Source organism: Phoca vitulina, unplaced genomic scaffold, assembly GCF_004348235.1.
Source record: "Phoca vitulina isolate PV1807 unplaced genomic scaffold, GSC_HSeal_1.0 scaffold36, whole genome shotgun sequence".
Classification (NCBI taxonomy): domain Eukaryota; kingdom Metazoa; phylum Chordata; class Mammalia; order Carnivora; family Phocidae; genus Phoca; species Phoca vitulina.
Window position 1 is genome coordinate 15,222,928 of NW_022589739.1, and position 24,336 is coordinate 15,247,263.

General features: G+C 56.5%; 1 protein-coding gene across 6 annotated transcripts in view; it reads right to left on the minus strand.

Moving 5' to 3' along the window:
* Positions 1-2,124: 2,124 nt before the first annotated feature.
* Positions 2,125-24,336, minus strand: part of GDPD5 (glycerophosphodiester phosphodiesterase domain containing 5) — an 82,459-nt gene continuing 60,247 nt past the window's right edge. For 5 of the 6 annotated variants that reach the window (XM_032427186.1, XM_032427188.1, XM_032427187.1 and 2 more), the window contains 12 exons: positions 18,959-19,057; positions 18,558-18,651; positions 18,034-18,179; positions 13,238-13,320; positions 11,564-11,714; positions 10,852-11,070; positions 10,179-10,336; positions 9,779-9,926; positions 8,447-8,529; positions 7,876-7,890; positions 5,690-5,802; positions 2,125-3,086 (listed from right to left, as the gene is read on the minus strand). In XM_032427186.1, coding sequence (XP_032283077.1) covers positions 2,938-3,086; positions 5,690-5,802; positions 7,876-7,890; positions 8,447-8,529; positions 9,779-9,926; positions 10,179-10,336; positions 10,852-11,070; positions 11,564-11,714; positions 13,238-13,320; positions 18,034-18,179; positions 18,558-18,651; positions 18,959-19,057 — 1,458 coding nt within the window. In that variant the 3' untranslated portion in view covers positions 2,125-2,937. The remainder of the gene's footprint in view (positions 3,087-5,689; positions 5,803-7,875; positions 7,891-8,446; positions 8,530-9,778; positions 9,927-10,178; positions 10,337-10,851; positions 11,071-11,563; positions 11,715-13,237; positions 13,321-18,033; positions 18,180-18,557; positions 18,652-18,958; positions 19,058-24,336) is intronic. The other variant, XM_032427189.1, reaches the window with a different exon arrangement.

The window sequence follows — 24,336 nt, forward strand, 5'->3', positions numbered from 1 at the left end:
CTTGGGGCCCACGTGTGGTCCTATGGCCGTGGCATCGTATGAGTTGAGGTGGTTTTCAGCAATGCACCCACGTTGGAGGGGACTCAGTGAGGTGGGCCGTGGTAGTACTGAGCAGGCCTGGCCTCCTGGAGCCAGGGGAGGCCACCCTATAGGCTGGTCCCAGATCATTTGCTGCCTCCACAAAGGGCCACAGGGCCTGGTGTTTGAGAGGCTGGTGAGATTTGCCTTCACAGAAGAGGACAGCAATTGGGAGGAGGTTGCTTTGACAAGAGCCCAGATAGGCCCAGGGCACTTGGGGTCTGGTCCTAGAACTGCCATGACTCGCCATGCAGCCCTAGGCGGATCACTGCCCATCCCTTGGCCCAGCTCTTCATCTTGGCAGGAGGGAGGCTTGCAGTTCCTGCCCTGCCTTATCTTACCGGGTTGCTGTGACACTCGGGGAGGTTTGTCAGTGAAAGCCATGTGCCATGTGGAGTCCGTGAGGCCCGGGTGCTGCAGGAACGTGGCCTGGCCAGCTTGGGCAGGCTGAGTTTGTGGAAGGAGCTGTGATGGGCTCACTGTGATGCTGGCCAAGTATGTGTCCCGAGGCCTGGGGGCAGAGTCTGTTTCATGTACCCCACGCCAGGGAAAGGTGTATTTCCTTTCTCCCTAAAAAAGGAGTGTGCGTTGCTGTGTGTCAAAGGACAGGAGAGGTTTGGGCCCTTTTATATCTGTACTTGGGAAGGAGGGCCCTGAGCAGGTGGGGGCCACGCTCCACCTGGTGGGGGCCACGCTCCACCTGGTGGGGGCCACGCTCCACCTGGTGGGGGCCACACCCCTGGCGTCCAAGGAAGGAGGGAAGAAGTGGGAAGGGAAGGGGCCCTGTCTCTGGTTTTCCTGTGAACAGGGCAGTCAGTCTGTCCTGTGCAGACAAGGGGAGAGTGTGGGGGGTGGCATCAGGAAGGTGGGGTTCTCAGTAACTCTTCGGGTCAAGGGACAGGAGCCAGTATTGACCATAGGCTGCAGGCTCAGCTGAGGGTGGAGACAAGACTGGCTGTCTACCCAGCTAGGGGATGGCCTCCATCCTCCCTCCATTGTTTGGGGTGAGGGGAGGCAGCTAGACTGCCTCTGCACCAGGGAGGTGGGTACAGTGTAGGGTCCTGGTGAGAGTGGGGTGCTAACTCGCTGTCCCACTCAGAACTCCCAGCCCCCTCTACCTGCCCCTGAAGCCTCCAGGATGTCTCAGATAGCCCAAGTGTGGCCACGAGCCTGGGATATCCTGGCCAGGGGCACTGATGGGACAGGGAAAGGCTGGAGTGAAAGGTCAAATCCACTTTCGTGGGTAGGTCTGCCAGAGGCTGGAGAGGTTACTGAGGCATTTTGGGTAGAGCAATGTGCCCCATCCTTGATCCAGCCATTCAGGATTTCCCTTATACTTCATGCCCAGGGAGAGGTGGGAGTTGACCTCTGCCCCAGGAAGGGATGCACTTGGCAGATGTTCAGTAGGATGAAAGGAGGGTGAGTCCCCTCACAGTTCCCAGTGGGCAGTCCTAGAGGTTAATGTGGGGGGCCCAGTCTGGATTCCAGCATTTGGGAGGGGTTTCTTTTCTTTTCCTCCAAGAAGGTGCCAGAATTGCTCAGACCCCAAGGATTCTATCCAGAAGACCCCTGTTTGGAGAAGAGATACATCCCTTGGCTCCTAGGAAGCACCTCAGAAAGCCGTCATATAGCTGTGAGGGGCCCTGCTGGTTCCACTACCCAGCCCTATGTCAGACCCAGGAGGCCTCCCCATCTGCCTTGCCATTCTGGCTGGTTACATAAGGCATGCATCCACTCTGGGGCCAGAGCTTGGGCGGGCTTCTGGCTTTGCCCATTCTCAGCTGTGTGGCTTTGGATGGTCACTTTACCACTCCAGGACCATCTCCCCCCGCCACAATATGGGGATACTGGTCCCCAATCCCAGGGCTGTTCAGGAAGTCCCAGTGTCCTGGTGATGCTGGGTAGGGGCCCAAGCACCCTAGCACCCTGTGCTCTTCCATTCATTTCTGAGAATGCTTCCTCCTCAAATCATCAGCCCAAAACTGAATCCCAAACCCAGCAAACCCTCTCCCTACCCTCCCACAGACCATTCAGAGACGACACATGTCAAGATGGCAGCTTTAATCATATTGACCAAGGCCCTCAGGTTCGCTCTGCTATAGGCCTCCTTGGCCATGCTTAGAACACTTTTTCCCATGTGGCCACTGCTCTGTGGCCACAGATGTGGAAACCTGAGGTTGTGTCAGTCTGTGGATCTCCTGGGCCTCTGTGCCACTCTGCCCTAGATGCCTGCTGGACACTTAGGTAAGGGGTAAAAGCAGCCTTAAGCCTACTCTTCTGGCCATCTCCAGCTGCTCCTGGGGACGTGACTCGGTCCCTCTCCTGGTAGTAGGAGGCCGGTCGGGGAGGAATGTCTCCACCACTGCAGCAGGCTTTCCTCCTGGGCTGAAAATCCTTGTGCTTTTGAGACTGACATGAAGAACAGAGGCCCAGTCCAGGCCCTTGAGGCAGGAGACATGCAGAAGTCGATTGCCTCTGAGCATAGACAGGACGGACAGGTGGACATCCACATTCTCAACTGCCACATGGGGCATGGCATAGCCCAGTGACTCATCAGAGCTTCCAGATCAGGATATAAGGGAAGGCCTCCAGGGGAGGACCAGGCCCCAGGCTCCAAACTTTCCAGAAGGAGCCCCAGGCCTGCAGGGGCATCTGTGAGGCTGGAGTCCTGACCCAAGTGGGCCTCAGGAGAGAGGGGAGCCCCCTCCAAGGGAGGCCATGGCTGACAGAGGGCTGGAGCCAATGAGGAGGCCATGGAGCCAGCTCCCAGCGCACTCCCAGGCCAGACATGCTTCTGCCAGCTCTCTTGGGTTCCCTGGTCTCCACATTAGGTACAGGCTGGGACAGACAGGTCTTCGGCTAACACCCACTGCGGTCTGTGAGCTTCTTGGTGCGGCTGCCACTCCTTCGGTTATCCATAGGGGTGGGAGCATTGTTGGCATACGTGTCATAACTGTTGTCTGAACATACAGAGAGCTCATCGGAGACCTCCATGCCGTCGCTGATCTCTGTGGGGCCAGAGGGAGGCAGAATGTGAGTGGGGAGAAGAGGGGTCCATGAGGATGGCTGGCAAATGCAGTGGGAAGGGTAACCCACGGGAAGTCCTGGTTAGGCACTTGGAGGTTGATGAAATCACTGGGTTCGGGTTTGCTATTGAGGTTGGCTTTCAGGGCCCTCCTTGGACTCTGCAAACACTCTGGCCACACCTCAGTCCACTCTCCCCTGGAATTCCACCTTCCAGCCACAGAAAACCATCTGTACCCTCCTGATCTTGGTGCCCATGCGTTTACTCAGGGCCTTTGTACGCACTGGCCCCTCTCCTGGGAGTGTCCTCCCTGTCAACACTTCCTTTTCTTAAAATCTAGCTCAATTTTTCTCATCTCTGTTACTACTGCCTCCTCAAAGCCTCCCCTGAGCCCCCCAAGCTGGAATGGGGCCTCCTCATGGCCACCCTAGCCCCTGCCTCCCCCTGCCCCATCACCTCCTGTACTGTCACTGTCTGTGGCCCCCACCAGCTGGAGTACTTCAAGCACAGGGGTGAGGTCTGGGCATCTGTGTCCCACTGTCTGGCACAGCACTGGACATGTAACAGAGGCTCAGAAAGGGTCTGCTGAGTGGAGCTGAGCCTACCCTGAGGGGAGGTGAGGCTGAGGGTCTCTGGAAAGGACTTTTCAACCTGGAATGGGCAGGATGGGGTGAGGATTGTGGCTGGCTCCTCAGAGTCTCCACTCAGAAGGTGCTCAATGAATGGCCTTTGGCACTGAAGGACAGGTGGGGGCCTGGAGGCACAGAACCTGCCAGGCCTAGGGGCTGGCCTCTTTCTTTCCATTCATTCTCTCTGCCCCTTCTGACTTTTCTGGGCCAGGCTGTAGGAGCCTGGGCACCCTAGGGGCCTTTGATTGGCCCCTCCTTCCAGGAGCTCCCCAGTGTGGCTAGAGGGCTGTGGGCCACCAGGGGAGGCACTCCAACCCAGCCTTGGTGCTCAGGGAAGGCTCCTTTTGAGCCAAGGCAGGGGGAATGCAAGTGCCCCATTGGCAGGAATCTGTAAATCCTAAGCACCTAAAACAGTGCCTGGCGTTCATCTGTTGAAGGTATGAATAAATAAAGGAGTGAATAAATGAGTGGATGGTTACACAATCCTGGAAACCAGCCCCCAAATCAGTCACTCCCACTGGAGTCTCGGTCATTCAGACAGTGGTTACTCAGCATACCTCTGGGCCAGCTGTGGTGCTAACCCCTCAAGCACCCTGTGAGGGAGGACCAGTCCCTTTTACAGGGAGGAGTCTGATGCTAATTGTGCTCTGGTTCACCTATCTAGTTGGAGATAGAGTTGGGATTTGAACCCCAGCCCATCTGGCTCCTAAATATCCCTCAAATCTCTCCTCTCTGTGCTCCCACACCCAATCTCTCCCCTGAGCTACTGGTTTCTTTGCCTCCAGCTTCCCCCTCTTGTCCACCGTCCACACTTGCTATAGATGGAATTGTGCTCTCCCCCAAATTCATAGGTTGAAGTCTTAACCCCCAGTACTTCCAGAATGTGACTTTGAGAATAAGGTTGCTGCAGATGTTAATTGGGTAAGATGAAGTCATTAAGGTGGGCCCTAGTCCAGTATGCCTGGTGTCCTTATAAAGAGGGGAAATTTGGACACACAGATGCATACTGGGAGAATGCCATGTCAACACAAAGATGACCATCCATAAGTCAAGGAGAGAGGCCTGGACCAGATCCTTCTCCCATGGCCCTCAGAATGAACCAACCCTGCCAACACCTTCATTTTGGAATTCTAGCCTCCAGAACTGAAACAATAAATTTCTGTTGTTTAAGCCACCCAGTTTGTGGTGCTTATTACAGCCCTACTGTAGCAAGGACAGATCTGCCCGTGACCCTACTCTGCTTTCAAAGTGAAGCCCAAGTTCCTGACCACACACTCGAGGCCCAAGTGCCTCCCTTGTGCCGTCCTCGCGAGTGCGAGGCCACCCCTCACGCCATATGGAAGGATGGATAGTTCTTGGTACTCCAGTAAGCCATGGCCCCTCACTAGCTCTGAACACCTGCTGTTCCTGCCTGAATGCCCTTCCTTTTCTCTACTTGGTCAGCCCTCACCTCAAACCCATCACCCAGGCCCCGCCTACACATCTTTCCCATTCCAGCTAGGTCCCCTTGCAAAGTGGGCCCCAAGACCCTCACTGCCCCAGAGAGCTCTGACCACTCTCTGCACCCCACTCTGGCTCAGCACCCCTATTAGAGCTCTAGTGGCACCCAATTTTCTGTGTATTTGTTTATACAGCTGCCCCCTCCATCAGATTGGGAATGCCAACAGGGGCTGGCAGCAAGCAGGCGTGAAAAATCAGCATTTATGGTGAATAAGCCAGGCAAAGGGAAAGCAGCCCCCCACCCCCGCCACATGTCACCCCTGTCCACCACCCACAGGGCTGACAACCACAGGGTCTGGAGTTGATGGCCGCATATGGAGGGGTGCATGCGCCTGTGTACGTGAAGCCGGGTGGGTGGATGTATGTCCGTGCTGTGTCCCTGCCTGTACGTGGTGTACTCAAGTGCAGGGGGCAGTGCAGGTAACAGCCCACGGCCTCATTTTGCAGGGCTGCCCACCTGAGAAGATGAGCTTCTCCTTCATGATGCTGACGTCCCGGCTGGTCCGGCGCACCGCAGCACTCAGCATGATCTGCTCGGGGTTGTAGCTCCGTATGCCACCCAGGCGCCACCTGCAGAGATGGCCCATGGCCATAGGTCCTTTCCCAGCCTTTCTTGGAGCAGGGATCCTGCCCAATCCCAGAACCTATCTGGATTTGGCCCGAGAGACCAGCAGGTCTCTTGTCTAACTACAGATGGGGAAATGGAGGTCCAGACAAGGGCAGAGCTAGGGCTTGAATCAGAGTCTGCTGACTCTCAGCAGGGCTCTCCAGCCTCCCCCTTGTCCCCAGAACCCGAGATCAGGTCCCCTCGCCCTGGAAGATGGTTGGTTTGGGGTTGGTGAATTGTGTTTCAGGTGCCCACAGTTGCACATGGACTCTGAATGAGACAAATTGGGGGAGAGCTTAGCAGGCATGACTCTGACACTCATCTGTGGGGTACACACCAGTCTCAGGGAGTCCCAGCTGCTGTATCCTCCAGCTCCCCCATGGGGCCAGGCGAGTGAAGCCAGTGGGGAGAGCCCGGGGTGGGGGGGAGTGAAAGAGGGGAGGGAGGGAGAGAGAGGCTGTGGGGGCCTTGTCTTCACAGGTTCAGAGGCAGGGGTGTCCAAGTGACTTGGATGGGGCTGTGCGGGGTGCACAGGGGCCAGGCAGAGCCGGGGACTCAGGGTCCTGTGCCCAGCCCAGGGCAGTTTTTGCTATTGCAGTTCCTCTCAACCAGCCCCAAATCTCTGGTCTGCGAACTTAAGACTTTTCCTGCGAACTACACAGAAAGATTCACTGGACCCCCACCCCCACTCCCACTGAGAGAAGCGCAGGGGTCAGCTTGGAAACAAGAACCCAACCCCCCAGGCACTGAGCCCTGCTGGGGTGGGGGGGGAGCCCAGACTCATGAGAAATCAGTTGTTTCCAGATGGGGTCAGCACAGCAGAAATGGACAGGCAGATGGACAGGCAGGTGGGTGAATGAAAAGAGCAGACAGACAGGGGAAAGCAAGAAGCAGAGGGGAGGGCAGCCCGTGCTCTGGCTGGGCTGGCTGCCCTACATGTCCTTGAGGGCAGCGACTGGGTCTCTTATTGGTCACAGTATCCCTGGCACCAACCTCAAAACCTGCTGTGTGGCAGGTGCCCAGAGGATCTGTTGAGTGTATGAGTGGAGGGAGGGGGCCTGCAGGGAATGGTCTCCCTCAGGGTCCCCTCCTGTCAGTCCTCTCCTGACCCGCAGGAAGACCATGTCACGGCCCTGGCTGGACACAGAGCGGGCCTGGCATGTCCATCCCAGCACCTGGGCCACCTCGGCTGCCCCCCAGCACCCTGGGGCTCCAAGGGTGAAGGCCTGGCTCCCTGCTGCGGGCCCAGCACAGGTGCCGCATGGGGGAGGGGGTGTCTGCTGACAGAGAGGATGAAGGAAGGACCCTACATGTCCCTTCGCTGGGCTTGGTCCCTCAGCCAGGGAGCAGTTTGTAAAGCTGTCTAAACCAGGGGGGCCCAAGGCATTGGACCAAGGTGGGGGCTTGGATCCCCAGGACCTAGGACTCATGTTGGAAATTCACAGTAAACCCAGGAGGAAGGTGTCAGGCCAGGGTCTCTGCAGCCAGGTACATCTAGGACAGGAAGCTCAACCACTGTGGGGTTCCCGCAGGGGAAAGCAGGGAGGCTGTGTGTATAAGGCGGGAGGAGTCGGGTGGGAGGCAGAAATAGAGAGTGAGAGAGATGAGAGACACACAGAAAGATAAGCAGCGATTCGAGAGGCAAAGCCCGAGAGGAGACACTGAGAGATGGGAAGGGAGAGACAGAACTTGGTACGGTTTGCACAGAGCAGGGGTGAAGGCCCCTGTGAGTGCCAGCCGTGGGAGGGGTGGCCAGGCCCAGTCCCTCCCCAGGGGGAGCCGCTTTGGTGCTGAGAGGGGCCAGGTCAGCAACCTGCAAGGAACAGCAGGAGGATCAGAGGGCGGGGGCGCACACAAGGCGAGATGGGGACAGCAGGAGGCGTCAGGCGAGCAGAGGTGTCTGGGAGGGTGACCCGCGAGGGACCCTGACCCAGGCACAGGCTTGGCGCACAGCAGGTTTTCGGATGGAACTGGAGAAGGGGATGGCAAGGAGGGGGAGAAAGAGGAACAGGAGAGGAAGACCACACCAGAATTACCTGATCAAGTGATAGCTGTGAGATACCACAGTGCAGCAGAGAGGGGGGTGGGGAGAGAGGAGGGACATGCGCCGGATCAGAGCGGTGAGTGACAGAGAGAGAACGTCAGTCAGGAATAAAACAGCCAGTTGGTGGTGGTGGCTGGATTGGGGCCCCTGCCTGGCCCTAAACCCTCCCCCGGACCCAACCCCACTTCCCCACTGCACCGCTGTCCCGGGTGCTACCCTAACAGGCAGGAGGTCTCCAGCGTGGCACACCGGAGTGCTGGGTATTGGTGACAGCCCAGGCCCTGGGGAGCAGGTGAGGACAAGCCGGAGAGGAGCCCAAACCCGCCAGAGTCCACACAGCAAGTCATGGCAGAGCCTGGCTCTGGGCTCCCAGCTGGGTGCTCATTCCAGAAGACACTCAAGCTCTGGCTGAGGAGGATGGGCTAGGGGGCCTGCTGGGCAGTCCTACCCTGAACAGGCTGCCTGATCAGGGCTTCTCCAGGCCCAGGGCTCAGGAGGAAGTTCAACTTGCTGGGGTGGGGGCTGGGCTTGTGGGGTGTGCAAGGGGGTCAGAGCGTACTCACTTCTGGAGGACGAAGATGCCAATGATGAGCATGAAGGAGATCAGGTCCGCGGTGACCCACATGAGACAGTACTCGTCTGGGGGCTGTGGACAGATGGCCCATGGCCAGTTTTCAGTCATGGCCAGTCCATACTGGAGCTCCAGACTGAGAGTCCGTGGGCAGGACGACCCCATGTCACCATCAGGGAAGGGATAGGGAGTGCCTAGAGGGGGTTCGGGGCTTGCGGTCTTGAGATTGTATTTTGTAGGAGTGGGCTCGGCGGGGGGGTGGAGGGGTGTGGGTGTGTGTGTGTGTGAAAAGAGATGCAGTGGTCAGGGTAGAGGTGGCATGTGTTAATAAGCCTGGAGGATTTGTGTGCTTAAGGGGGCTCCGAGCAGGTGGTGAGTAAGTGGAAGGCAGGCAGCTGTACGTGAAGGTGTGAATGACGAGCAGGTACGCAGGGGTGTGGTGGAGAGGCGTACGGCAGCTGTGCGGGTTTAAGAGTATGTGTGTCACTGTAGGGTGTGGAGCGTGGGCTCCCCCTCCAGGGGCCAGGGAGGGCAAAGCCTCCAGAGTGCGGCCAGGCCTCCAGGGCCCTCGATCTCAGGTAAACTGGAGGGAGCGGGGCTGTGCCAGGGGTCCTTGCTGTTGGTCAGCTCCTGTGGCCTGAAAATTGGAGAGTGCTCATTGCTGCTGCTAGTCAGTCATCACTTCACCTTGTTCTGAGCAGAGCCCTTGGAGGTTTGTAAGGACAACGGGCAGGTGGATGGACACACCATCCATAACCTGGATCCGATTCTGTGACCCTGCACTGTCTCAGCCATAACAAGACCTTGGACTGGCTGTCATGTCCTCAGGGAGGTGGCAGTAGGAGCACAGCGGGGAGGTCAAGGGCGCCCCGAGCCCCCAAAAGCAGAGCTGGGACTGGAGCTCAGGCCTGTCAGCAGGGGCTCGATCAGCCAGGTAAAAATTGGTTTTATTTGCTGTATTCTCAGAACAGTGTTTAATGTCCCCTATCCTTGTTCTATTGTTACTCTTATTCTAATGCCTTCCCCTCCTTTAAAACAAAACATAATAACCCCCCCCCCCCCAAACCCAAACCCCAAGTAGTAATTTACTCCTCTAGGGCCCTTGAGTGATGTTTTTCTCCCCATGGGCTGGGCCCAGGTTCTTCCCACCCCCTCGCACCTTAGTGCAGACCCCAGAGGCCATGAGAATCCTCCTCACGTGCTGTTCCCCACCCGACACCTCACCAGAGAGCCCCGAGCACGGAGCCTGCCCCCCACCCCATGCCACAGGCTCTCTCTGCACACCCCCAGGGACCCTCTGCCCCCTGACCGTTCCCCAACTCACCATGATCCAGAGGGGGGAAGGCACCTGGGACAGGGTGTGGGCGTTGTCGGAGGTGACAGAGGGGACCCCCGCACACCACAGCAGGGAGAACAGCCACGGCGTGTTGACCGTGTAGAGGTTCACACTCAGGTTCCAGGACGCATAGTCCCTGTGGGGCAGGTGGACAGAGGCTGTCAGCCCTCCGAGGGGGGCCTCCGGGCCCAGCGTGGGACGCCTCTGAAGCATGTCCCCCTTTATAAACCCGCTGTCCTCACCACTGTCTCCGGAGAAAGGAATCTCCCCCCGCAGAGGAGCAAGCTCAGACAAAACCCAGATCTGCCAATGCTCTTAACCTCTACTCTTTGAACCACGAGCCCCAGTGCGTCCGTCTGGCCCCCGTTGCGTGAGCTGGGGTGGGCACCTGAGCTCCTGGCGGGACACCTGAGTGTAGCGCAGGTTCAGCCTCTGGATGTGGCCTCTCCGCAGGCTGGTGGCCGCCTCCTTGGAGCCCGACGTCTGCTGGAAGCCAGGAGCCACCTTCCGCACGAAGGGCCTCTGCCGGTTGGGCAGCCACATGACCTGCAGGCAGAAGGGGGCAGCCTCAGATTTCTCTTCTGTCACCTGGGGTTACAGCGTCTACCCCTCCTAAAGCCCCTGGAAGGGTTAAAAGTGATGGGATGTGGCCCACAGTGAGGCTCACGTGTAATAATCATCTACAGGGGACAACGTGGTCCAGCCAAGCCTGTGAAACTGCTCTCCCCTCTAGACCCCTGTCCCAAGACTGATAACCCGCGTCACTCTGTAGCTTGCTACCGGTCCCGTGTGCTGCCAGAAAGTGGTTTCCAATTTCTCTGATCTCCGAGTATTACACCACAGGGATGCGGAAATACCAGTGTTCCAGAGAACCGGTTCCTGCCCTCTGTCCATTTTAAAGGCCTTTCTTGTGTCCCTCCCGTCCCCAGGACGACCTGTCAGGAAGGCAAGGGGCACGCTCCCCCATCCTGCACATGTGGAAGCTGAGGTCGGGACGGGCGGTGTGGTTCGTGGACGCTGGAGGCCAGCCAGGCCCGGGGCGCGGCCGGGCGGGGCCTCACCTGGTGCTGGGGGAAGCCGGAGCGCAGCAGGGCCTCCAGCGTGACGTTGAGGAAGCTGCCGCGGTACGGGTGCTCCCGAGGCGGGTCACGCAGGTTGAGCAGCAGTGTGGCGTTGCCCTTGGCCAGCTCCAGGAGCTCTGCCAAGCTGCAGATGGACTGGTTCTGCGCCTCCCTGTGGTCGGAGGGCGACAGGGAGCTGGCCGTCCAGAAGGGATCCGCCTGGCAGAGAGAGGGATACACAGGGCTGCCTCACCAGCCACCGAGCACGGGGTCAGGCAGACTGACGGCGGGGGCCCTATGGGGAGTCTAGGAGACCCCAACCCTAACTTCTCCACGCCACGCCTGTTTCCTGAAAAGTCATTTGCTTGGAACTTCTCCCAGACTCCAGCACATTTCTCCTTTAGTAGCATTTCAGACCAGAAATCAATCTCCCTCTGGAGTTTGACGGAGTTCCCAGTTTTTACCTGTTAACTATTATCATCAGTGTCAACTTTTTCTGATGGGGAAGACAGAACGAGAACAAGCACTAACAACCATGACATCTGGGCTCCAGTGGCAGGAGCTCAAGCAGGCCACTAACCAGCCTGGCTGTGAGTCACTGATGCTAGGGGACTAAGGGACCTCTGAGCTGCTGGCCGCCCCTGGCCCTGTCACTCCATAGGGTCCCTGTCTGTGTTTTCCATGCCTAGGATTGGGACAGGTAGAGCCAGACCTTCAGGAACCACTGGCCGGCGTTGAGCCTCTGCAGGATGGTCCAGTTCAGCATGGAGGCGGGCCTGCGGGCGAGCTCCGGGAATTCCTCCGCCACGTTAGTGGTTCGCCGCAGGGTGTTGTCATGCATAAGGAAGGGCACACCATCCAGGCTGCGGGAAGGTGGGATCCCCCAAGTCACTGTCCACCCAGGTCCCTCACCTGCCCACCAGTGATCCCCTCCACCAACACCCATACACTCCTTCCCACCCACCTACAGCAGCCCCCATGGGACCCAGGCAGGCTTTGCTCCTCTCTGGGCTTCAGGCTCCCTGTGTGCACAGGGAGGACAGGGGGTGAGTCCCTCTGGCTCTCTGTGAGGGTTGGGGGGGTGGGTAGGGACCGCTGAAGAGGGGGGCTGGGCCTGTTAGCAACCATAGCAGATAGGTGCGACCTCATTTGATAATGGGGAAACTGAGGCTGGGAGAGGGAAGTATCTAGCTCAAACGCACCAGCCCAGGAAGTGGTAGAACCTGACTTAGAACCCAGTCCATGTGACGCCATAATAGGACAGGACAAATGCAGGCCCCCTTTGACACATTCCCCCTTACCACCATCCTGGTCTACCCGACTGGCTGCCAACAGCCCCTGTGGTATCTTAGTGTGAAACAGTAAGAAGCACATGTGGCCCCTTCCTCAAGGCATTTTACCACATCTGCTAGAAAGTGATAAACACACAATTCTGTGATGTCTACCCTGGGAACGATGGGTTATCTAACGGTGGTATCTACACTCGGAACCTCACATGTGTGGTGCCCTATTCACTCATACACCACCTGTGCAAACTCCACGTGGTAGCCCCGCCTCTCTCCCCCTTTCAAGAGGTCATCTGTTGTGAGATTGGTATGCATTCTTCTCAACCTTTATTACTAAGTACTTTTAAAATCTACACGTTGAGAACATAGAAACTTTTTTTTTTTTGCATGAAAAAAATCTTTAAATGAATATTTAAAAGCATGCGTTTTGAACAAATAATGCAAACATTAAAGTGTTCATGGTAGCTCTAAAATTAAGAATCGTCAATGGCACATTGATTGTTTTTTTTCCTACCAGGGAGCATGATGAAATATGGGCATTGAATCTGAGGGACGGCTGGAAAGGCAGAGGCAAGAGACGGCGCATGGATTGTGTGGCTCTCACTCACGGGAAGTGCGCCTCTTCCTGGCCAACACCTCCCTATCCCCAAACAGACACACACACACACACACACACATCAAACCCTCAGTCACAGTCGTTCAAGGTTTTACAGAGAGTAAGTGATCTTACTGTGGTCTTCGAACTAAAATATAAATGACGTCACAGTGACTGTATCGCTCTGCAATGTGCTTATTTCACTTACCCGTGTTTGAGCTCCGTCTTGCTGAGCCATATAGATCTAGTCTTTCCTTCAACTGGATCTGTGGCAGGACTCCAGGTCCCACTCCCCCACCCCTGCTTGAACCAAGAGCATCTGTTTATTTCCCTATTTTATATTCTGGCATTTGTCACAAACAGGGTGTGGACCCTGCAGTGGATAATCCAAGCCTTGGCCCTCCCGTCTCTGAGGCTCTGGGACCTGAGGTTCCTCCAGCAAAGTCCCAGATGTGGATGTGGCGGGCATGAGGGGCGCTGTGGTCCTCCCAACCCCCATACCTACCTGATGGTGACATCAGCCTGTAACCCATACAGCTTCTGTTCCAGGGCCTTCCGGAAGGACATCAGCGTGTGCTCTGGGGCCAGCTAGGCAGGAAGGGAGAGCCAAGATTTAGCTGATGTACATCTCCCCAGCTAGTGTAGACCCTTCCGTGTTGGGAGGCTGGAGTAGGCCTGGCTCTAGTTCCTGCTCGTCCAGGCAGTAGCTGTGGGACCCTGGGCACCACGCAGCTTCTCCGAGGTTCGGTTTCCTCATCTGTTAAATCATGCCTGCCTCGCAGGTTTTCTTTGCGGGGGAGGAGGCAGGGGTGGTTAGTGTTGATGTATATAAATGTGGGGGTGCAATCTGGGGCTGGGGCTGCGGCCATGTTTCCTCCTGGTTACACCCCGGGTCTGGGTGGAGATCCCAGAGGGAGAGGAGAAGGTACTTAGGATGGCAGAGTTTCCACAGGATGCCCAGTTTTCTCATCTATACAGACATGACAAGACCATTCCCTAGACCGTTACAGGGATTATAAGCCCCCAACATGTTGTCTGATATGCAGTAAGTGTTTAATAAGTGACTACTATTAATCCTATAGCATATACATCACAAGATCCTGGTTCTAGCCCTGGCCCTGCCATAAACTAGCTTTGTGACCATCGGTGCATCTCGTTCTCCTATGGACCTCAGTTTCCCCATTTTCCCCTTGGGGATGTATATTCAGTGTTCTCTGAATTCACTGGGTCCTTCCAGTTGGGGGTCTTTCCAGTTGGGAGTTCCAGGTCTCCCTCCCTCGTTCTGTCTGGTCTGAAGACCCTGTCATATCCTCTGTAGCCACTGGGCGTCACCACCAGACCAAGGATTGGGCTAGGACCCAGTGCACGGGGTGGGGGGTGGGGGGCGTTAAGAGGAAGGGAGGTCTTCTGGCAGTGAAGGGATGGGCTGTAAGGGGTTCCTGTGGCTGATCTCATTCCCACCAAGACACACTTGTGCCCATCTTCTCTCTCTCTGGCCACGCCGCTCCCACACATAACACATTCCCTTCCTCTGGGAGGCGGCCTAGCACAGCAAGGGCTATGGGGCCGAGAAGGAACAATTCCACTCCCCGCTCACCTCACCTCTGCACCTCAGCTTCTCTTGCTATAAAATCGGCTAATGTTATCAAGCTCATAGGTGAGATGAGAGACATCAGCAGTCTCTATACCCGAGTTCCTTTCTTCCCCTTCCCCTGGGGCAGAGCAGCTTTGGGGGACACGGCTCCCTTTTCCCAGTCAGGTGAGCTGTGTGAGGCCCACCCAGAGGCAGAACAGGGCCACTGAGGCATTAGAGATGGGCGTGGACTCAGTGGAGTTCCTGCCCATCTTGCCTCTAAATGTCGTGCGGCCAGGCGTCTCACAAGTGACCACCTCAGAGGTGCCAAAGCTCCCTTGTCGGTTGAGGCTGCAGAAGGTAGACTGTGGGGAGCACCGCAGGGGCTACAAAGACCCTTGGGGAGCAGAGGAAGTGATGGGGAAGGGCAGAGGCTTTGTAAACTCAGGTCTCCCTGGGGTAGGTGCTGGCTTCCTGGAGAAAGAGCCGTGGAAACCTAGCTTGCCCTGGCCAGCCTGGGGACCCCAAGAGGGCTCCAAGAAGCATGCAGGATTTCAGGGCGAATTTTTTTTTTTTTTTTTTTTTAAGATTCTATTTATTTGACAGAGACACAGCAAGAGAGGGAACACAAGCAGGGAAAGTGGGAGAGGGAGAAGCAGGCTTCCCACGGAGCAGGGAGCCCGATGCGGGGCTCGATCCCAGGACCCTGGGATCGTGACCTGAGCCAAAGGCAGATGCTTAACGACTGAGCCACCCAGGGGCCCCTCATGGCGAATTCTTAATCCTTACCTGCCTCAGCCTAAGCCCAAGTAGGATTCTGAGTGTGTGTGTGGGGGGGGCGGGCGGTTGTCACAAATTCAGCTGGGCAGTCCACTGTGGTTCAAAGTTCCAGCGCTGGAGTTGGTCTGACCAAATGTTAAAGAACACACACACACACACACACACACACACACACAAGCCATACACCCAAGGGCACACGGACACCAACTCCAAGCCAGCAGTGTGCACTCGGGCTTATCTCTCTCTCTCACACACACACACACACACACACACACACGTGTGCATCCAGAGGCGGTGACGCCCCAGGTGTAGACCCCGATACACGTGCAGGCGCAGTGACCCACGGGGCCGCGTCAGGCGCTCGTGCCAGCCACTCAGCAGCCACCTCGGGGACGCAATCAGCCACAGGCACAACGTGGGAAATTCTACAGGACAAATGACTCAGTTTTTTTGACAAACAGCATATGGAAAAAAGGGAGGGGGATTGCTACATACTACAAGAAACTTGGAAGACATGTCAGCCAGATGCACCATGTGGACCCTGCTTGGATCCTGATTTTTAACAACTCAACTGTAAAAAGGTATTTTTGAAACAATAAAAAACTCAACATGGATTCAGTATTAGATAATATTAAAGAATTATTAATTTGGTTGGGTGTAACTGCGTCACTGTAGTTGTCATTCTATTAAAACAAAAAACGTCCTTATGGATTAGAGATCTATCCTGAAGTATATATGGGCAAAACGATACGATGTCTGGATGTCTGGGATTTGCTTTAAAATATTACAGCAGAGGGGTGCCTGGCTGGCTCGGTCTGTGGAGCATGCAGTTCTTTTTTTTTCTTTTTTTTAAGATTTTATTTATTTTTGAAAGAGAGTGAGTGTGTGGAGGGGAGGACAGAAGGAGAGGAAGAGGGAGAGAATCCCAAGCAGACTCCACACCGAGGGCAGAGTGTAGCCCGACCCAGGGCTTGATCCCACAACCCATAAGATCATGACCTGAGCCAAAGCCAAGAGTCCGATGCTCAACCGACTGAGCCACTGAGGTGTCCTGGGCATGCAGTTCTTAATCTCAGGGTCGGGAGTTCGAACCCAACACTGGGTATAGAGATTGCTTAAATAAATAGACTTTAAAAAAAAATCTTAAAATAGGGGCGCCTGGGTGGTGCAGTCAGTTGAGCATCCAACTCTTGGTTTCAGTTCGGGTTGTGATCTTGGGGTTGTGGGATCGAGCCCTGCATCTGGCTCCGCACTCCGTGCGGCGTCTGCTTGGGATTCTATCTCCCCCTCCCTCTGTCCCTCCTACTGTGTTCTCTCTCTAAAATAAATCTTTTTTAAAAATCTTAAAATATTGCAGCAGAAAAGAAAAAGGGAGACGGATGAAACAATGGCAAGAATACTGATAGATGTTGAAGGTGGTCTTGGAGTCATTATACTATTCTTCGGTCTAGAATTCCTTATACCATTCTTGCAATTTCTATGAATAATAGAAATTTTTCCTACTAAAACAATGATCCATGCTGGGGCCACTTGGCTCCTTCCCCTTGGCTGAGCACCACCCCTTCAGTGCAGGAGCTCGTCCCCTGGCCTCCAGAGCAAGCCAGGTGGGTAATCTAGGTCCCGAACAGAAAAGGGGCTGTAATCTTGGTCCCCGTCCACCTGCGCGGGCTGTGCTTCTAAGTTATGCTCATGATAGTCTGCAGCATAAGGCTCAGAGGGGACTGGTGACACCCCCGACCCACACAGGCAACATGGGGGCAAAACTGGACCCCAAATCCAGATCCCTCTGACTCCAAAGCCATGGCCCTTGAGCTGGTTTCTTCCAGGACGTGCTGGGACCAGCAAAGGGTATGTTGGGAGGGCACTAGGGTCCAGCTGGGCACAGATGTCTGAATCTTATCTAAAAAATGGGTACAGTAACACCCACCACAGGTAGTGGGGAAGAACCTAAGGGTGATTCACAGCCCCATCAGACTCAACACCTCCTTTTACAAGTTACTTTGTGAGGCCACCTTGACTACCCTGAAATTCAATGACATCATGGAACCCTCAATCACTGCAAAAACCAAGAAAAGGCTCTCACGAAGTCCTCAAGTGCCCCCTGGGGGTGGAGAGTGGTACTGCCTCTGTTAAGAACCACAAGTTCAGGGTGTTCTTGGAAAGGAACCCCTGGTCCAGAGGAGAAGGCCTGCCCCAGAAAGCAGGAATGTCTGCCTCTTATTTTCTGTGCACCAGGCTCATAGCTGGGCACTTCACACGTGCTAAGTCCTGCTTTGCATGGCTCACCAGCGCAGACTCTCGTTAGCCCCGAACACAAGATGAGGAAACGGGCACAGAGCAGATAGGGATGGACCCAGGCTCCCACAGCTGCCGAAGGCTGAGGAAGCATGGCTCTGAAGCCATCCTCTCAAGTGGAAGGTCTACTGTGGGGTCACAGGGCTCTGACTTTGACTGCTTCCTCTCTCCAGTTCAACCCCATTCAGCTGCCTTCCCTTTAGCAGTGGGCTCTGAGCTGTACCCATCCGCTCCACCCCCCACAGCCTGAAAGGTGCTCCTGCTGACTCCTGCAACCCAGGGCCCTGCTGTTCTCCCCACACCTGGCACCTCTCTCTCCTGGGCCTTCCCAACCCACAACCTGGCCGGGTCTGGCCCCGGCCTGAAGCCCTCCTGCATCTTCCCAGGGCCCTCAGGATAAAAGTTAAATCTTTTAAGCAAGATGCCTTCAGGACGCTTCAGGATTCAGTCCCATCTAAGCTCCCCAGCTTTTCCACCAGTTCCTCCCAGATGCCCTCCAAAAGGGCTAAAGATTATTGCTATTACTACACTACGCTTATTCTCTCCCTTTCCCTACAAGGTTCTCTCTACAAGGAGATAGGTCTTGGCCTGTCTCCCCCAGAATGGCAGCTCCAGCCCACCCTACTCTGTTAGGACGCTCAGGTGGCACTCACCATGGGGGCGCCACGGTGGCCGATGAGGGCTGGCTTGGGGCCCAGATCCTTCTTCTCCATGATGCAGGGAGAGGAGATGGTGAGAGGCACCAGGTAGAAGGCAAACACCACGGTGAAGAAGGTACAGAGAATGGCCATCTGGGAGGCTGCAGACACAGGCTGTGAGTGAGGCTGCCTGGTGAGCTGTGTGGCTCCCACGAGGCCCACCCATGAACCCTGGGCAGCTTGGAAGCGGGGGGATGCTGGACCTCTCTTCCCTCCCCGTCAGGACCCAGATGCTCTGCAGGGACCCTGCACCACGGGCAGCCCCCATTCTTGCTGGGAAGGTGAGCTTGACTTCTCACTCCCACAATAGACAGGCAAGCAGAGGAGAAAACATGCTGCAGCCCTTGGTGGAACCTGTGGGCCACTCTGAATCAGAACCCTCACGCTGAGAGCGACACCTTATCCCCAGGCCACCTAGGTGACGTCCAAGTGAGGGCAGGACAAGTCGGTTTGGGTACTGGGAAGGCAGTCATACTTACAGGACCGTTCTGCCCGGGCGAACTGTCCCGCCACGATCCAGGAGAGCGCAGTGATGGCGACCAGGGCCCCCACGTGCAGGAATGGCGCTGTGCCCTTGTGTGTGGGAAGGGGCAAGAGGGACCATTGGCTCCCAGCCACGCCCATACCCTCTGGTCACCGACATCCCGACAGCCTGTTTCTATCCATGAGGCAGGGAACTCTGTCTCCATTTTTCAGTGGAAGGAAACTCGGGGTGCAGAAACCCAAAGCTATAGCCCCCTCCCTGCTCTGACTTACTATGTGACCTAGACCGCTCCCTGCCCCCTCTGGGCCTTTGGAGAGACATGAGTGATAAAAAGGCCCTGCCTTGTTTGGAAGGTCCCGAGGAAGCAGCTGCCCAGCACCCCCCGCCCCCACTCACCTGCAGGGAGATCAGCAGCACCTCCCACTCGTCTTCCCACAGCTGGGCCACAGCCGACATGGCCACCACCGTGGACACCAGGATGACCACCAGCCCTATCTGGAAGGGGAAGAATCACCAGACAGAGGGTCAGAGCAGGTGTGCCTGGACAGCCCGAGTGTCCCCAGTGTGTCACAGGGGGGCAGAGGCAGCGGGGGGAGGCCGAGAGACGAACACGGGGAGGAATGGAATGCGAGACCCACGAAACAGGGAGGTGGGGAAGCGGAAAGGAGGCATGACTGAAAGAGGGCCAGAGACGGCCAGTCAGAAGTGACAGCGAGGGACAGGGGCAGGAGGAGGCAGGCAGACCTCAAGAGAACAGAAGGGAGGCCGGAGAGGAGAGAAGGTGGGAGGAAGCTGGGGGGAGGCGGAGGCTCAGCCCAGGGTCCAGCCCCCCTGAGGGTGTGAGGAAGGAAGACACTCGGCCAGTGGGGACCTCTCCTGGGCCCAGCCGGTCATGTCTAAGGCCTCTCCTAGCCCTGCCAGCAGCCCTTGGGGCGAAGGGTGACTCGTCCAGGCCTCGGGGGCAGGAGGCTGAGGAGCCGGGTCCCCTGCAAGAGCCGATAGCCCCTGAGGTTACAGCAAGCAGAAGTGAGGTGGGGTTCTGCCCCACGGGCCCCACTGCCAAGGCTTGCTTCCAGCTTCTACTGTGTGTGGGGGTGGGGGGGTCGGGGGGTGGGCTGCCCCTGGAGCTGCCTCCTGGAGAAACAAGGAGCGTGACTCCGAAGGAAGATGAGACAGGACCTCCACAGGACAGACAGCTTTGGGGACAGACGGGATCTGAAACATCTCATGCAATGCAAGATGCTCCCCCAAACTAAGTGAAGCCTGGTTTCTGACTACTCAGTCCCCAGCCCCCCTCCAACGCCCCCCCCCCCACTCCAGCCACCTTCCCCTCCCTGCCAAGCCTGGCACCTCTAGGCTCAGGTCACACCTCTCCCCCAGGTCCCCCACCCCCCTCTCCGTAATGGGCCAGTCAAGGCCACCACCCCCTGCGCCACCACTGCTGCGAGCTGTCTCCTCACTGCCACCCCCTTTCTCTTCCTCAGGGCCTTTCTCAAGGCAGACGCCTTCTGAGGGCCTGCCACCAACTGGACGAGCTGGCATGGGGAGGCCAGAGACAGCAGTTGATCCATCTTCGTTCCCTGCCAGGCAGGGAGGATTCATCCTTGCCTGGGATTAAGTTTTCCTTTGGAGGTTTGTCATTCCAGCCCATCAGCCCGGAAATGAATGTTCCCATAAGAAGCAGTAATAAGGCTGAGATGGGTGGGGGCCTTTATGGGCTGAAACACGAGAAGGGGAGAGACGCAGGCAGACAGAGGGCCTGCGTGCCCGAGGCCAGGGGACGGACGTCCTGCTTTCCTCATGTTTATTTTTCTAATGTCCCAGGTGAGGTCACGATCACCTTGATTTTACACGCAGGGAAACCGCTCAGCATGAGGGCTTGCTTGCCGCGCAGCTTTGAGGGGGCAGATCCAGAAGCGAACCCCATCCTGCCTGTCTCGGAGGTTGTGCTCTTTCTGGGGTGTCCCACTGTAGTGGAGGGAGGCCAAGGAGTGTGCTCGCCGTCCCTGAGAAATCCCCCTCCACACATGGGCTCCCTGCGTGCCCCCCCCCCCACCGCTGCCCCCTCCAGGCAGGCCCTGGGCACAGCCAAGGTCTCTGGAGGGTTGTTTCTGACAGTCTCACCACATTTAACTGCTAGTGGAGAGACGTGCAATGACACTGATTTCCCATAATCCTAACACAGTTAAAATTGTTATTCTCTCTGAGTCTTGCCGTGGCTGTCGTGGCAACCATTATGCTCAGCAGCATCACTGCGGTGCTCGATGTCTGTGGGGCTCCCCCCATACCCCATGTTGTCTCCCGAAGCCACAATAACAGCACCGGGGCCCAGTGTGACCATTGTTCCTCAAATGTGGCTGGAAAGGATAAAGCCCACCCAGAAGGCCCAGAGATGGTGCGCTCGGCTCCTGTGAAAGCGGTCTTTGGAGTTCTGTGCAGGGGACTGTGGTTTGAGAGGACCGCGGGAGGGACGGAGGACACAGGCAGCCAGTCCGAGCAGCACGGGGCTGGAAGCCAGCCTTGCCGAGGGGCCGCACGGCGGCCTCCCGGGGGCGGCTGGACGCTGGGCCCTGCGGTCCCCATGCAGATGGTTGGCCAGGGTTCGGGGGCCCCGCGCATCCCCTCCTTCAGTCAGAGCCCGGCGCTGCGGTCCTCCGGGGAGAGGCTAGCCTCCGGAAGCACGTCTCCTGAGCTGTGCAACGGGGAGAGAGAGTGCCCGCCTGAAAGGGGTGTGGGGACAAGGGAGAGAAAGCAGGTGGCATGCTAACAGAGCACGGTGGTCGGCACCCAGAGAGTAAACGCTTACTAAATGTTAGTGGCAGAGTTTGAGACACCTCCTCCAGGCAGGCCCTGGGCTGGAGGCTGCTGCCGCTGTAGCAGACGAGTCAGGCAAGGCCACAGATGGGGGCGGTGGGCTCCGACCGGGGCCAGGACGGGGAAGGGCCTGGGGAGGTGGGAGCCGATTCTGGAGTGGTGGGTGGGGCGGGAAGGGGGGCATCTCAGGGAAAGCACCTCCTGTTTACTGGAAAGCCCCGAGCACACTTCGACGTTCTCACCTTCTGAGCCCCTGGACTTGGCTCCTGTTTCTGGGCAACAGAAGCTTTGGGAGGACTGGGGAGGAAGGGGGAAGGTCCCCAAGTGGACTCCCAGATCTGCTCACAGTACCCTGCCTGCCCTGAATGACTCCCTCTCTGCACCATCCTGGGCCCCTCTGTTCTGCAGCCTGCACCTACTAGTGATCCCAGGGAACCAGAGACTCTCAAAATAAAGATAATGATTAAAACATCAAACTGTCGTAGGTAAAGCAGTACGATACTGGCATGAGACTGGAGAGAGAAGTGGAAACAGATCTTTTTTTTTTTTTTTTAAGTAGGCTCCCTGCCCAGCGTGGATGGAGCCCATTGCAGGGCCTGAACTCACGACCTTGAGATCAAGACCTGAGCTGAGATCAAGAGTCAGATGCTTACCTGACTGAGCCACCCAGGTGCCCCCAGATCTAAATACATTAAAAAAAATTAGTCTAATACAAAAGTGTCATCTCAAGTTAGAGGGAAGGAATGGATTACTGAACAGAGAGTCGGGACTTGGGAAGCCATCTAAAAAAGAACAAAGATCATATTATACCTCCTAATAAATTCCAGAAAGATAAAACAGGTAAATGTTGGAAAAAAAAAAAAAAGTAAAACCTACAGTTACCAAGTGATACCAGCAGAGACATTTTTTCTGGGAAAGACTTTTCTAAGTCTGACACAAAACCCAGGAGACATCAAAGAGATGACACATTCACACCCTGAAGAATAAAAAAGTTCCTATGGCAAAAAACACAAGCCCAGTCGAAAGACGAATTAGGAAGAATTATTTGCAGCTCATTGGCCAAGGGGCTAATTCTCTGAATCTATAAAGCGCTCCTCCAAATCAATAAGTGAAAAGCAAATCCCATCGCAAAAAGGACAAAAGAGAGGAACAGCCAGTTTACAGAAAAGGAAACGTAAGTGACTCCAGCATGTGGAATATGCTGAATCTAACTCATCATGAGGGAAACCCACATTTAAACTAGTGGCATCTTCACCCAATGGATTGGCCAAAGTCAAGAAATCGGTGAACGCTTTATGGTGAGGGTGTTTTCTAAGCCCAGACTGCGGGGCGTGGATCGGTGGCACTGGGCAACGAGGCTACGTGGTAAGAACTCTTTACCGCACACTTCCCCGCCCAGCTCACGGCCACACTGCGCTAGCAAGGAAACGAGAGTGCGGGGATGTCGGGCAGCCCCATCAGCCGCAGGAACCAGGGATGAGCCGGTGGGGCAGGGGTGAGGGGTGGACGCCAATGGGAAGGCTCTCAACGCCCGAAGGGCAAGGAGCTCTGGTTTTGCCAAGGTGCAGAAGAGAGGGAGCAGGCTACTTTTGGGGAAAGAAGGAGGAAAACAGGAAATGTACATGCATATTTGCACATACTTAAAATATCTCTGGGAAGATAGCAGGGAGATTTGCATTCCATACTTCCTAGTACTTTTAAAATTTTGAACCGTGTCAGTGTATTAGATGGTCAAACATTGGTTAAAACAAAAAATAGGATTCTTTAGAATCTTAGAATCAAGTGACAGAATCTTCGAAGCAGAACAGCAGAATTTCCAGGCCTGCTTGAATCCTCCCAGCCCCCAGGAACTCCCTCCCTCCTGGTGCAGTGGGTCCAGCTATGGATCAGCTCTGCCTAGAAAGACCTTGTTCACCCCGAGATCTCACGGGAGGGGACTGAGGGGGGAGGAAGGCAGGACTGGCACCCCAGGAGCTGGCCCTGGTGCCCACGAAGGGATCTGATCCTTCCAGCCCCAGGGGACGACTCCCTGTACTGATCTGCTATCCGGGCTGGCTCCGGACCTCCGGAGGCCTCTCCACCAGGATCAAGCAGGTGTGACCCGGCCTGCTGAGAAGCAGGTGTGAGCCAGAGGAGGGGACCCCAGTGGGTGCTGGCCCCACCTGGCGTGCCGGCTGGGGCAGTTCTTTCAAGTGTCAGCTGCTCAGCCAGGAGAAGAAAGTGCCTCATGAGGGGACTTCAGAAGCCCAGAGGAGTCCTCGGGATAGAGTGACAAGCAGGAGGAAGGGGGAGGGCGGCCAGCTGGTCTTCACTCCTCTCAGACTTCAGTCACCAGGGTCTGACTTCCCAGCGCCTGACCTCGGAGGCTCCCTGGATGCCCACTGGCACCTGCCACTCCGCACAGCCCAGCTTCTTGCCCCCCCCCCCCCCCCCCGTCCTTCTGGTTCCTGCTCTGTGTCCCCCTTCTAGCAGGAAGTGAGCCCTCCCCTTGTCACTCTGCATCCCTCTCACGGGCTCAAGGTTACTTCTGGACATTTCTGCCCCTTTCTAAACAGCATGCCCACTCTGAGCCAGGCTCTGGGAAAAAAGAAATGTCCAGCCTCCCTCCAAGGCCCACATGCTCCAAGGAAGGAGGGGCTCTCTTGATCGGCTTTCTACCACACCCCATGCCCACTGAGGCCCCGGGAAGGACAGGCATCGGCCACATACATTTAGCACCACGCGTGCAATCAACGGCCTGAGTGCTGAGGCTCGGAATGTATGTATGGGCCCAGTCCTGAGGGGGCACGGGGGACATGGAGATGGGCAAAGCCAGCCTGGCCTGCAGGGAGCTCCCAGACTGGGGAGGGCTGGGGCGGGGGAGCGCGGTGGACGTGGGCAGCACAGACGCTCAGGACTGTGGCAGGGGAGCCTGCCAGGCCTGGACGATCTTGAGCAGGCTGTAAGTAGGGGAGGCAAAC